We start from the raw sequence: 14,366 nt of genomic DNA, 5'->3' as shown, positions 1-14,366 counted from the left end.
CAAAACGTGATTTTGGCATACTAAAAACTAAAGATGGAAAAGAATCATAAAAATATTCAATTATTGTTTTATTAAGCCACACAACCAAATAAAACACTTGTACACAACTAAAAAGTTAACGCCATGCATTCAGAAGTCTCTTAATTGTAAAAACAGCATCTTCATACAAACCACACACCGTGAAATGATTAGCGAACATTCAATCAAATAAATCACAGAAATCACACGTGCCATAAACCATGACCCAAACAGCAGCACGACACCTGCACCTTTCCAACATAATATGACCAGGGGCAAATAAATAAATTAAAAACAAACCATTGACCCTACAATCAGAGATTTGAGATTTGTTCTAAGCCTACATCTGTGAATTATAGTTTGGCAGCAATAAAAGACAAAGTACCTTATTCAAACAACTAACAAACTTTGTTGAGACTGAAAGATGGTTGATAACAAGTACATTTGGCCAAATCCATTCTGGAGTGTTATTCAATGATACAGATAAATGTCTATCACCAGTCTACCATTTTACAGAGAAAAAAACATTTAATGAAAAAAGGAGATCTTATCATCGACTTAAAATCCCTGAGTTTCCAGGCACTTGGAATTCTTCTTTGAATCCCTTCATTAAATAAACACAGTAACTGATCCTCAGTGCTTCGTTTTAAAGGTGGGTATAAATGATTAAGGAGAATGAACAGGCGAGGCCCGAGTTTGATCAATCCATACACAAGTGGTGATGACTGCTAAATAGACTGAACTCCATGGGTTCATGACAATCGGTACGGTATATAGCAGAAAATATAACGAAAATTTTAAAAAAGCATCAAGAGCTTCTGAATCTGTCTAATAACAAACTAGGCTGTAGTGTAGTGGTACCTTTTTCCTAATAGTAAAGTCTCATTTGCAGCATTTAACAATATTGTGTGATGAAAAATTAAGAAGGTTAACACTGGGCTTAAGAGAAATGTGTTAAGTAGCAAGGGACAGAGTTCAGTCCCCATTTTACTGCATTTCCATCATAGTCCCCAGGCAGTCACAGGCAACATCATCTGTGTCCCACAGGACAACAAAGTAGTAGTGTGTCAGAAGAAACCCTCACATGTCCTTAGTTACAGTAAGACAAGAGCACCCATCCTGTCCTTCTGTTGTGTTAAAGAGGTTTACCTGCCTACATCACACTGGGCTTGTGTTAGCTAGGTACTGTGGGTAATGTAGTTCTGTGTATTCTTCCTCAGTTCTGCATGAGGTACTGGTGGAAGTAGATGCCAAACAGGCTGCTGATGACCTGGCAGGCGGCCACCCACCAGGTAAGGAAGGCAAAGAGGCCTCTGAAGAAGAGGGGGGTGAGGACGGAGCGCAGGGCTGAGAAGCCCTCTGTCAGACGAGCCACCGTGGCCTGGATGTCCTCCTCCATGTACTCCACCCCATCCTCGTCCTCCTCCAGCCCTGGCAGGACGGGAGTGACCGTGGGCATTACCAGGGCAGGAGTCACCCCCGGAGCCTGTTCCGCACCACTCCACGAGAAGTCACCTGATATATAGAACAAAAACACAGCAGGAACGAAGGCCGTTACCACATGAGACATTCTAAATGAACAACTTATAGACTACATATACAGGTAACTGCCAAAATATAGGAAACACAAACATAAAGTGTCTTAATAAGGTGTTGGGCCACCATGAGGCAGAACAGCTTCAATGCACCTTGACATAGATTCTGTAAGTGTCTTGAACTCCTGGAGGGATGTGACATCATTCTTCCATGAGAAAGTCCATAATTTGGTGTTTTGTTGATAGTAGTGGAAAACTACATGTCAGGCACCGCTCTAGAATCTACTTGATTCCATGTGTTATTTCATAGTTTTGATGTCTTCACTACTATTCTACAATGTAGAAAATAGTAAAAATAAAGAAAAACCCTTGAATGAGTAGGTGTTCTAAAACGTTTGACCAGTAGCGCATGTGTACTAATCGTACTATATACACACACACACACCTCTTCAGAACGCACTGTTTAGTCAAAATGAACACAGTAACCAAGAAATATCCACAAAATAGGCTCATCAATCCAGAGAATGTATCATCTAACGCACAATTGTGTTGGTTCCCGCCATTTGTTCATTTGGGTACAGCGCGTCCCTTTTTCTCTCTATCAACGGATTATCAAACAAGCGTGAGTCTAGAAAGAGGATTCTCTTCCTCAAAAGTGTACAGCAAAGTCTACTAAATGAAATGCCGAAATGAGTATAACAATGTCATTTAAAGCATACTAGATTTTCTAAATGTGACATTCTATAAAAAATAAAAAATAAACACCCATGCTCCTTTGAGATCCCTCTTTCAGTCACTGAGAGCTCTTCTAGCCATGGTAGCCCAAATAATGGGCAACTGGGCATTTTTATACATGAACCTAAGCATGATGGGATATTAATTGCTTTACTAACTCAGGAATCACACCTGTGTGGAAGCACCTGCTTCCAATATACTTTGCATCCCTCATTTACACACGTGTTTCCTTTATTTTGGCAGTTACCTGTAACATCAGGCATTATTAAGGTGAAGCTGTTGGTAAATTATCATGACTCCCCATTTTTAAATTTTAGAATGCAGATTCTCAGCAGTCACTGAAGGCCTCACTGAGATTAGAGTTGTTGCTTATGTTGTTAGGTGCTGTACATATCTTACCCAGGACCTTCAGAGCCAGGGTAGAGAAGAGGAGGAGTAGAACAGGGATCACGTACTGCAGGGTGACTATGGTCAGGTAGCAGAACACACGGGTCACCTGGAAGGACAACAAAGACTCATGGATACAGGTTTCCTCTGTCAATTAAGGTTGGGCGGGTACCCATATTTTCAAACCGTTTCTGTACCACACCAGGGTATACGGTATTACCGGAAGTGCACACAAGGGGCGCTATTTCTAAAACGATTTAGGCAACAGGGATCTTGAGCCAGAGATTGTTTGTCTCTGCTGTAAGCAAGAAGCTTGATCTTGACAGCTAGAAAGTTAGCAAAGCAAATGCATAGCTGGAGCCCTGAGCTGGAGATAATTTGACACCTTAGATTTCTTATAGTTATACTTACCTTATAGTTTAAGCAGTGGCGTAGCACGCCCCAGCCCAACCCCTCCACCCAAAAAAAGTGTATGTAGGCATGCATAACTTGTTTTTAAACAGTATTGAAAATCATATTGTCGGTATTTCGAAAAAACAAAATGGCTGGTTTAGAGGTTTAGGCATCTTACCTTCCTCTGGATGTCGATAGCAGCGATGCGTCCTGCCTCCTTCTTCATCTGGTCCACCCACTTCTGGGACAGGTTGAGGTAGGCCTGCATGTGGTAGCGGGTCAGGGCCAGCCTCAGGCAGCACAGCACCACCACCGCCCACAGACGAACACTGTCAAACATTGCGCTTGACATACTGGGATAACACACAGAGACGTCAACACTAGGAGTTGAGCTGTTGCGGTGACTGCAATACCGCCACACTGGCAGTCATGACCGTTAGTCAAATTCCACATGACCATTGGGTCACATTAATCTCCTCTTATGCATTCTGGACATGTGTTGTTAGTACCCAACTGCTAATGGCAGTGTACTCTGATCTCTATAGTCCCTCTAACCACTGACATCAATGCAAATTGGATCTCAAATCATATCAAACACTTATCAAAACAGTTTTTAAAACCCACCTCACTGATCGATCAATTTGAAGAAAGAAATTCAATAACAGGTTGAAACTGAGTCGAAAACATGGTCATTGTGGATGTTGTTTCGAAGCCAAACAATGAAGTGGACAGTGCTTTCTAAGGTGATGATCAATTCAAAACACCCATACACATATTAGACCTTATGGATACTGGATGGACCGGTTACCTTATGCTATCCATGAGTCTCGGAAAGAACATATAGGCCTAGGTAATACTGTTGGTTCATTGATTGTGCAAGGCAGCTTACAGTTAGCCTACAATTTGTGAATTTGTATTTGTTATATTTTCATAATGAATAGGCTGACACTTCCTTTAGCTACACAATCTCACCACTGTGCTATTCCATCTCCTCGCTCTCCCCTTAATTCCTTTCGAGAGCACAGAGATCGGGGCTGTCAGTTCAATTAAATATGTTTCATTGTAAAAACATTTTACTACCTATATTCCTTAACAGATTTAACTTGCCTTATCAAATTAAGCACTAGAGACCTGCAAGAACATGGTTGGAGAGCCCATGGCATACAAAGTGTGGGCGCAATATCACCTGTCGCGCAGCAAGAGGCTGCAAGAGGCTCCACTGGGATTCTCTGCCTCTAACCCTATTACAGGGGCTGAGTCACTGGCTTACTGGTGCTCTTCCATGCCGTCCCTAGGAGGGGTGCGTCACTTGAGTGGGTTGAGTCACTGACATGATCTTCCTGTCTGGGTTGGCGCCCCCCCTTGGGTTGTGCCGTGACGGAGATCTTTGTGGGCTATACTCGGCCTTGTCTCAGGATGGTAAGTTGGTGGTTGAAGATATCCCTCTAGTGGTGTGGGGGCTGTGCTTTGGCAAAGTGGGTGGGGTTATATCCTTCCTGTTTGGCCCTGTTCGGGGGTATCATCGGATGGGGCCACAGTGTCTCCTGACCCCTCCTGTCTCAGCCTCCAGTATTTATGCTGCAGTAGTTTATGTGTCGGGGGGCTAGGGTCAGTCTGTTATATCTGAAGCATTTCTCCTGTCTTATGCTCTCTCTAATTCTCTTTCTTTCTCTCTCGATCGGAGGACCTGAGCCCTAGGACCATGCCTCAGGACTACCTGGCATGGTGACTCCTCGCTGTCCCCAGTCCACCTGGCCGTGCTGCTGCTCCAGTTTCAACTGTTCTGCCTGCGGCTATGGAACCCTGACCTGTTCACTGGACGTGCTACCTGTCCCAGACCTCCTGTTTTCAACTCTCTAGAGACAGCAGGAGCGGTAGAGATACTCTTAATGATCGGCTATGAAAAGCCAACTGACATTTACTCCTGAGGTGCTGACTTGTTGCACCCTCGACAACTACTGTGATTATTATTATTTGACCATGCTGGTCATTTATGAACATCTTGGCCTTGTTCTGTTATAATCTCCACCCGGCACAGCCAGAAGAGGACTGGCCACCCCTCATAGCCTGGTTCCTCTCTAGGTTTCTTCCTAGGTTTTGGCCTTTCTAGTGAGTTTTTCCTAGCCACCGTGCTTCTACACCTGCATTGCTGTTTGGGGTTTTAGGCTGGGTTTCTGTACAGCACTTTGAGATATCAGCTGATGTAAGAAGGGCTATATAAATACATTTGATTTGCATGCTCCTCAAACAGTGGCTGTTGCTTGGAGTGAAATAAGTGTTATAAGCTCAGACATCTCTATATGCAATCCTGTGTGAAAGCAGAGCTTTGATGGTTGCCACTAAAAAGACGATCCAAGCTGCTAATATATTTATTTCTCAGCTGCTTATATTAAGCACATGCGCTGCTATAAAACCAGAGAAGTCTACCTGGCATGGTTATAAAACGAACCGCGGGAAAGCGGCCTTCATTCGCTATTCGAGTGCATACGGAGATGTCTTTTTCCCCCTGCCCATTTGATAATGGGCCATTATAAATCGAAACAAATGACATTAGTTAATTGAGAATAGTTTGATGTTTAAAGTTTAATGAGAGAACAGCGTGTGCAGCCTGAGGCAAAGAACAGAGCACAAGCTTTTTTTGTGACTTTCTCAAATCATCAATAGTCTATAGTTGCATCATGCAGCCCATAAATGTTAGACATTCTAAAGGTTTGTATCATTCAAAACTAGATTAACTCTAAAATCAAAGTATAGGACCTTTCAAATTATCACTTGTACACTCCATATGAACACTCAGCTCCGGAATGGGAAAAATATCCTTTCTATTATATCATTTTTTAATATAAAATCATTTAATATAAAATGGCACAGGACTAAAAAGCATATCTTGTCTGCTAAATTAACTATCCTAGAACCTATGCATGGACAGAAAACATACAGTAGGCCCACTCATAATCGGTTCTTCTGAAATACTGTACATTTTCTTAATATGTTTCTTTAGACCTACCTAAAATAAATAATTAATTTATTAAGATGGTGTATATTAAATGGATTTGTTAAACTTCTTTAAAATGTACTGAAATGTTCCAAAGGCTAGCATCAGCGGTTTGTATGTGTGGAGACGCTAAACGTGCTGATGTTAATTACCGTGAGACCGCCAGTCAATTACATGTCAATAACCAGCTGACTAAGTTTCATGACCGCCACAGCCCTAACAAGGAATGAGCACAAGGGTGCCAAACAGTCATAATTGTAATATTTCATCATTGAAGTATAGGAAATCAGGGGATGCACAAGAGTGGAATACAGCAAGTATATACATACACTACATGACCAAAAATATGTGAACACCTGCTCGTCAAACATCTCATTCCACAATCATGGGCATTAACATGGAGTTGGTCCCCCTTTGCGGCAATAACAGCCTCCACTCTTCTGGGAAGGCTTTCCACTAGATGTTAGAACATTGCTGCGGGGACTGGCTTCCATTCAGCCACAAGATCATTAGTGAGGTCGGGCACTGATGTTGGGCGATTAGGCCTGGCTTGTAGTCGGCGTTCCAATTAATTCCAAAGGTGTTCGATGGGGTTAAGGTCCGGGCTTTGTGCAGACCAGTCAAGTTCTTCCACACCGATCGACAAACCATTTCTGTACGGACATTGCTTTATGCATGGGGACATTGTAATGCTGAAACAGGAAAGGGCCTTCCCAAACTGTTGCCACAAAGTTGAAAGCACAGAATCGTCTAGAATGTCATTGTATGCTACAGCCATATGATTTCCGTTCACTGGAACTAAGGCGCGTAGCCCGAACTTTGAAAAACAGCCCCAGACATTACAGTTGGCAGTTTCCACTGCTCCAGAGTCCAATGGCGGCGAGCTTTACACTACTCCTGCTGATGCTTGCCATTACGCATGGTGATCTTAGGTTTGTGTGCAGCTGCTCAGCCATGGAAACCCATTTCATAAAGCTCCAGAGAAACAGTTATTGCGCTGACGTTGCTTCCAGAGGCAATTTGGAACTTGGTAGCGAGTGTTGCAACCGAGGACAGACAATTAAGCGCTTCAGCACTCGGTGGTCCTGTTCCGTCAGCTTGTGTGGCCTACGACTTCGCGGCTGAGCTGTTGTTGCTCCTAGACGTTTCCACTTCACAATAAAAGAACGTACAGTTGACCGAACTGACTTGTTGGAAGAGTGGCATTCTTTGGCGGTGCCACGTTAAAAGTCACTGAGCTCTTCAGTAAGGCCAATGTTTAGCTATGGATATTGCATGCTTTGTGCTCGATTTTATACACGTCAGCAACGGGTGCGACTGAAACAGCCGAATCCACTAATTTGAAGGGGTGTCCACACACTTTTGTACATATAGAGTACCAAGACACACACTTACAGCGTGACTGAGGTCTTCCCCATTGGAGCGTTCCCCAGGAAGTCCCTAGCGATGGGTTTGATCCACAACACGATCACCACCACTGGAGCCAGAAAACTAATGTGCAACAGAATCCTACAGGGAGCAGAAAACAACACCCGAACAGGAAGACATTACTAGTGGAGCCAAGTGGTTATTTGGTTTCACAGCTAAATCTGTGTTAGTGTTCTTACTGGATGAATGGGCGGTCTGAGTTCATCTGAACTGCGTCCAGGTGGGTCTGGGCTAGGCGGAGGCCAGGGAAGGCCAGCAAAGCACCAATAAAAGCACAGATGGCAGCCAGACCCAACTTCACAGTCAGCTTGGTCACCGGGACTCTGATGGGAGCCCAAATATAATAAACATTAGGGAGAACATTTGCCGACACACAGATCACTAAAAGCATATCATCAGTCCATGAATGACTGGCTACTATTCTATGGACCCAAGTTGTGATTTACATATTTATTTTAAATACATTTAAACTGTCCAATGAAGAGATACTTACGACCACTCAGCAAAGCCTTGCCGTTTTGCGAAAACCTCAAGGTTGTTAAAAAGACTGTTAAAACCTGCAATACAAAAGCATAAAAATGATCAAATTAACTAAACAACTCACTGTTAAGTTATATATATATATATATATATATTATTTATTTCAAACACACTGTACAGAACATTAGGAACACATGTATGGGATCAATATCATGCCAAATGTATTGTGAACACACAGCATGCATTTTGTATTTGTGTATCATGATCTGTACAAATAAGTACCAACGCACAAATGTAAATCACTATCCAAAAACAAACAACTTTTGAAATGTATATCGATATATGGGATTAGAATTTTTTTAGAACAGCAGATATGCAGGTTATTTCCAAGAACCTTAAGGAAATGACTGCCATAAAGATTTGCACATAGAGATATGCGCAAACTTGACAGATACGGCAAACCTGCAACTCCATATTTGGAAGAGCTTAGGTCACCTGAATTTTGTCAGGGATTTGACAAGAAAAATACAAAAAGTTATCAAACTTAGAAAGCGATTTGTAGTCGTAGGGGAAAAAAGTGTTTGTATCCGTAGGAAGCGATTTCTATAAATCGCTGGCAGCCTCTCATTCGGCCATGTTGACGCCTGCCTTTCAAGGCTTTAGAAATTATAGTATGGTAACCATAATGTTAACCATATGTGTAACCATAGTATGTCCAATGTAAAGAATCGAAACCCTAGATTACTCTATATTTGCAACACTATTGCGGTGTACACCCGTTCGTAAAGCTCACCGCAAAAGTAGTCAATGCCTTATTTGGGCGATGAACGGGTATACACAATACATTTGGCATATTACTGATCCCATACACCTGCTCTTTCCATGACAGATTCACCTGGTCAGTCTATGATCCCTTATTGATGCCACAATTCCACTTCAAATCAGAGTAGACAGGTTAAAGAATACATTTTAAGCCTTGAGACATGGATTGTGTACAGTTGAAGTCAGAAGTTTACATATACCTCAGCCAAATACATTTAATCTCAGGTTTTTCACAATTCCTGACATTTAATCCGATTAAAAATTTGTCTTAGGTCAGTTAGAATCACCACTTTATTTTAGAGAGAATGATTTAGTTCAGCTTTTACTTCTTCCATCACATTCCCAGTGGGTCAGAAGTCGACATACACTCAATTAGTATTTGGTAGCATTGCCTTTAAATTGTTTCACTTGAGTCAAACATTTCAGGTAGACTTCAACAAGTTCCCCACAATAAATTGGGTGAATTTTGGCCCATTCCTCCTGACAGAGCTGGTGTAACTGAGTCAGGTTTGTAGGCCTCCTTGCTCACACACGCTTTTTCAGTTCTACCGACAAATTTTCTATAGGATTGAGGTCAGGGCTTTGTGATGGCCACTCCAATTCCTTGACTTTGTTCTCCTTAAGCCATTTTGACACAACTTTGGAAGTATGCTTGGGGTCATTGTCCATTTGAAAGACCCATTTGCAACCAAGCTTTAACTTAGTGACTGATGTCTTGAGATGTTGCTTCAACATATCCACATAATTTTCCTCCCTCGTGATGCCATCTATTTTGTGAGGTGCACCAGTCCCTCCTGCAGCAAAGCACCCCCACAACATAATGCTGCCACCCCCGTGCTTCACGGTTGGGATGGTGTTCTTCTGCTTGCAACCCTTCCCTTTTCCTCCAAACATAACGATGGTCATTGTGGCCAAACAGTTCTATTTTTGTTTCATCAGACCAGAGAACATTTCTCCAAAAAGTACAATCTTTGTCCCCATGTGCAGTTGCAAACCGTAGTCTGGCTTTTTTTAATGGCGGTTTTGGAGCAATGGCTTCTTCTTAGCTGAGTGGCCTTTCAGGTTATGTCGATATAGGACTCGTTTTACTGTGAATATAGATACTTTTGTACCCGTTTCCTCCAGCACATTCAAGAAGTCCTTTGCTGTTGTTCTGGGATTGATTTGCACTTTTCACACCAAAGTACGTTCATCTCTAGGAGACAGAACGCGTCTCCTTCCTGAGGGGTATGACAGCTGCGTGGTCCCATGGTGTTTATACTTGCGTACTATTGTTTGTACAGATGAACATGGTACCTTCAGGCGTTTGGAAATTGCTCCCAAGGATGAACCAGACTTGTGGAGGTCTAAAATAAATTCTGAGGTCTTGGCTGATTTTTTTTGATTTTCCAATGATGTCAAGCAAAGAGGCACTGAGTTTGAAGGAAGGCATTGAAATACATCCACAGGTACACCTCCAATTGACTCAAATGATGTCAATTAGCCTATCAGATGCTTCTAAAGCCATGACATAATTTTCTGGAATTGTCCAAGCTGTTTAAAGGCACAGTCAACTTCGTGTATGTAAACTTCTGACCCACTGGAATTGTGATACAGTGAATTATATGTGAAATAATCTTTCTGTAAACAATTGTTGGAAAAATGACTTGTGTCATGCACAAAGTAGATGTCCTAACCGACTTGCCAAAACTATAGTCTGTTAACAAGAAATGTGTTGAGTGGTTGAAAAACGAGTTTCAATGACTCCAACCTAAGTGTATGTAAACTTCCGACTTCAACGGTACGTGTGCCATTCAGAGGGTGAATGGGCAAGACAAGATTTAAGTGCCTTTGAACCGGGTATGGTAGTAGGTACGCCAGTTTGAGTGTGTCAAGAACGGCAACGATGCTGGGTTTTTCACACTCAACAGTTTCCTGTGTATCAAGAATGGTCCACCACCCAAAGGACATCCAGCCAACTTGACAACTGTGGGAAGCATTGGAGTCAACATGGGCCAACATCCCTGTGGAACGCTTTCGACACCTTGTAGAGTTCATGCCCTGACGAATTGAAGCTGTTTTGAGGGGGAAAGGGGGGTGTAACTCAATATTATGAAAGTGTTTCATGTTTAGTACACACAGTGTACATCCCCACGGGACTACTGTAGTCCCGTGTGGCTCAGTTGGTAGAGCATGGCGCTTGCAACGCCAGGGTTGTGGGTTCAATTGGTCCACGGGGGGACCAGGGTGAATATGTATGAACTTTCCAATTTGTAAGTCGCTCTGGATAAGAGCGTCTGCTAAATGACTTAAATGTAAATGTAAATGTAGGGGTTAGTGTAGTGAACATACCAGGCTCCAGGCCAAACTCCAGGTAGTCTTCTCTGACCACTAGCACCAACATGGCCACCAGCAGAGATAGGAAACCAAAGGCCAAGCACACCGAACGCTCACCCCCCTCATCAGACCGGAAATAGTGGCCCATCAGGGAGTGGAGGGTTTTCCTGTGAGAGAGGGTTAAGGGCAACACAGGGACAATCGGGCAGTCCCTCAACAAACAACTCCAATCAAGGAGGAGCACAACAGGTGCATCTGAGTGTTTTTTTGGCAACAGTGCATGTTTGGGTGTTTCATACTGTTTTTGAATGGGAAGGCCCCAAGCTTATATCATCAAATTCATGAAAACGTAGTCACTTAAGATATATGTAAAATTATATTTGTGGATTAATTTCTACCTGATGCTTTTCATGAAGGTTTGACAGAATTTAGATTTTTTTTCCATAATCGAAAACCTTCACGAAAGGCATTAGGTTGAAGCAAATTAATTCAAAAATACAAATATCATTTTATGTTAAAATGACCACGTTTTCATGATTTTGATTATAAGCTTGAAGCCCATTCAAAAACAGTATGGGACTTGCAACAGGAAGTAGGCGGGACTTTCATAGGGTTATTGATGTATACAAGGGGCCCACTTTGTAGAAATTGACACTAACAGTTTTTACATGATGATAACATTGACAAGTACAGTGAGTACAACTTCAGTCTTCTTAGGAATAAGTTCAATTCCATTTTCAAGTTAAAATTGTAATACAACTATGGGATCTCAGAGAAGGTGAACTGAAGGATACAGGCAGCAGAGAACAGTCAGCACACACCAGAAGGCCCCAATGTGGACCTCCATGGCAGGGTCAACTACACAGAAGTAGCCCTCGGTGAAAAGGTATATGCCCATCGCATACACTGCAAAGTCAATCAACCACTGGTACTCCAGGAAGAATCGAAGAACTGAGAATGGGAAAGGAGAGACAAAGCAAAAATATTGTAAGGAAAAGATAAGGCCTAAATGCAAGGGCTTGGAGGGCATTTCAGTCAGCAGTAGTGGTCATGCTTTTGTTTTATTTACCAAGGGCATCAAGGAGGCCAATTGGAGCTTTTTCCAAGTTAAGGTCGATGTCCTTCGGCACTGTGAGAGGCTTGCTGTCCCCATTCTGTCTCCTACAAAGAAGAAGTCAGCAAACCTTCCCTGTAACAGCACAGTCTACTATCATAACAGTGATACAAAAGAAAAGACACCAGTTGTACTGTATCATCATGCTCCCTCAGCTCACACCTGTCTCTCCTGCTGGGCTTGCTGGGCATCTGTTTGCCTGCCAGGGCACACAGCTCTCCTTCAGAGGGGTGTTTGAACCGGAATAGACTGAAAGGATCAATTTATATTTGTTTTAAACATATATACACATTGCAAGTAGTTGGCTAGTAGTATGACTGTTGTTTAACTCAAATCTATTCACTATGATTAGGCAGTTTCTCCTGCCCTCATGATCTGACAAGGAATAACTCCAAACCCTAACCACTATCAGGATGTCTCTACACCCAACCTCCAAATCCACTTCTGCATGACATTTGTGTACATTACTTTACCTGCCATTGCATAGAAGCCAGCGAGCAAAAGAACAGTGTGGAGTCATTCTCTGCATGACGCTAGCAACCAGCAAGCTGACCACCAGCTGCACTCCAATTAGCGCCTGTTCAGACAGACAGACAGAGACACACACCTGGTTAATCAAAGTAGCTACAGTACAAAAAGGGGTCAACCCAACGTTTGTAGACAACCAACATGGAGTTTCCTGAGAATTGTTTCAACCGACACAACTGCTGCGTATCTCAAAGGTGTCGCTACTACACGTGTCGAGAGTGGGTGGGTGGGTGGGTGGGTGGGTGGGTGGGGTGGGGGCGGACAGTTGCCCTCCTACAACTGTCCGCCATTCAACTTTTCAAGGAAGGAACGAAGTCCTCTTAAGCCAAGGAAAGAAATTACCCAAGATAGCCATGACATGGGGGGGAAGTGCTGGCTGTGAAGGTTACCATCCATGCTAGCAGCCCAAGTAAGCTAGCTAACGGTGTGCAACGTGTCCATGGCTAATAGAATGCAAGGGCAATTTATGCTAACTTCAAACTGACATATAGCCAGCTCTCAATTTGAAGAGAACCTGAAGCAGTAACTGTGACCACTAACGACATTTTACCGGTAGCTGACATTTCTAAGCTAGCTACCTAGCTATTTTGTAGCCAAAATGTACCTGCGGTAGAGGCTAAACGCTATAGCTACAGGCATTTGAATTAGCTAGCGAAGCTCTACATTCTGGTTGCAAGTGGGCACAGATGAAACATCTAACTACTCACCATCTTTTCAACGAACTGAAGTCTATTTTCGTAGCGTTAACGACACACGCGTGTAGTTTAAGTGTCTTGACAGCTGATCAAAGATGGCAGATAAATTAAGACTGTTCACTCTGTCCGTTTACCATTGAACATCAATTGTAAGTTCAGGTCTACTTAACTGACACCAATGCAATAGCAGATGGGTCTGGTCTTCTTAATTCATTGACTTTCATTTAACTAGGGGGGAAAACGCTTCCTTTTCCGTCTCTGAGCTGATGACATTATGCTACTGTAGGCAGGCCTGGATTTGGGTTCCACAAACCGCAGAAAACAAGCGGTTTCATTGGCTCGAATAGATGTCTGTATACGATTTCTTGGGATCCCGTTACAAACTATGCCAAAAGTGGTGGAAGACGCCTAGTAAAAATATACCTTAATCGCAATAATGTATTTTCTAATGTAGAAAATAAATAGTTGCACCTGCTTAGCAATAAAATCATACTTTTATAGATACTGTATCATAAAGCTAAGTACACGTAGACGACTTTCACAGTTGTCCAAACCAATCACACTGTAACTGGGCTTATTATTGTGGGAGTTGTATTTTCTTATACAAAGTGACAAGACGCTTAGTCTGTTCGCTATGTTTTAGCAAAGATAATTTACAAACTTTGGTTTTAAGGTGACCGGAACCAAAGTGTGTGTCAGTGTTTCTCAGTGGATCCTAATTTAGGGATGAACATTGACAATGTATAAATACATCTAGTACGACTTTATCTAGAAAGCGCAACACTTGTCAAAATTGAACATATGCAGCAGGTTATGAAAATGAACGTATCAAGTTAGGTGAATGAGATTAAAGTTAATAAAAGGGTTAGCTAAAATGCAAGAAGAAAAAAAAATCTACTTTTGACATCAATTTGACCGAA

At 42.4% G+C, this 14,366-nt stretch overlaps 1 protein-coding gene across 1 annotated transcript; it reads right to left on the bottom strand.

Annotated features, from left to right (window-relative positions):
- Positions 1-51: 51 nt before the first annotated feature.
- Positions 52-13,794, bottom strand: LOC129867240 (transmembrane protein 161A-like). Its single transcript, XM_055940516.1, has 12 exons — positions 13,459-13,794; positions 12,697-12,800; positions 12,386-12,472; positions 12,179-12,270; positions 11,904-12,060; positions 11,125-11,276; positions 7,985-8,048; positions 7,671-7,814; positions 7,459-7,572; positions 3,247-3,421; positions 2,688-2,784; positions 52-1,533 (listed from the first exon to the last, which is right to left on the bottom strand). The coding sequence occupies exons 1-12, from the start codon at positions 13,459-13,461 to the stop codon at positions 1,235-1,237; spliced, it is 1,488 nt and encodes a 495-aa protein (XP_055796491.1). The 5' UTR covers positions 13,462-13,794; the 3' UTR covers positions 52-1,234.
- Positions 13,795-14,366: the final 572 nt, after the last annotated feature.

The sequence above is a fragment of the Salvelinus fontinalis genome, chromosome 12 (assembly GCF_029448725.1).
Source record: "Salvelinus fontinalis isolate EN_2023a chromosome 12, ASM2944872v1, whole genome shotgun sequence".
Classification (NCBI taxonomy): Eukaryota; Metazoa; Chordata; class Actinopteri; order Salmoniformes; family Salmonidae; genus Salvelinus; species Salvelinus fontinalis.
The sequence above is the reverse complement of the archived record's forward strand: the minus strand, read 5'-3'. Positions and strand labels throughout refer to the sequence as shown.

What these genes read in the sequence shown, in the direction of transcription:
- LOC129867240 (XM_055940516.1), bottom strand. An exon ending in TGGCTTCTATGCAATGGCAG is followed by an intron (nt 12,473 to 12,696) that starts GTAAAGTAATGT and finishes TGATCCTTTCAG; the next exon opens with TCTATTCCGGTTCAAACACC. An exon ending in TCAGACCGCCCATTCATCCA is followed by an intron (nt 7,573 to 7,670) that starts GTAAGAACACTA and finishes TGCTCCCTGTAG; the next exon opens with GATTCTGTTGCACATTAGTT.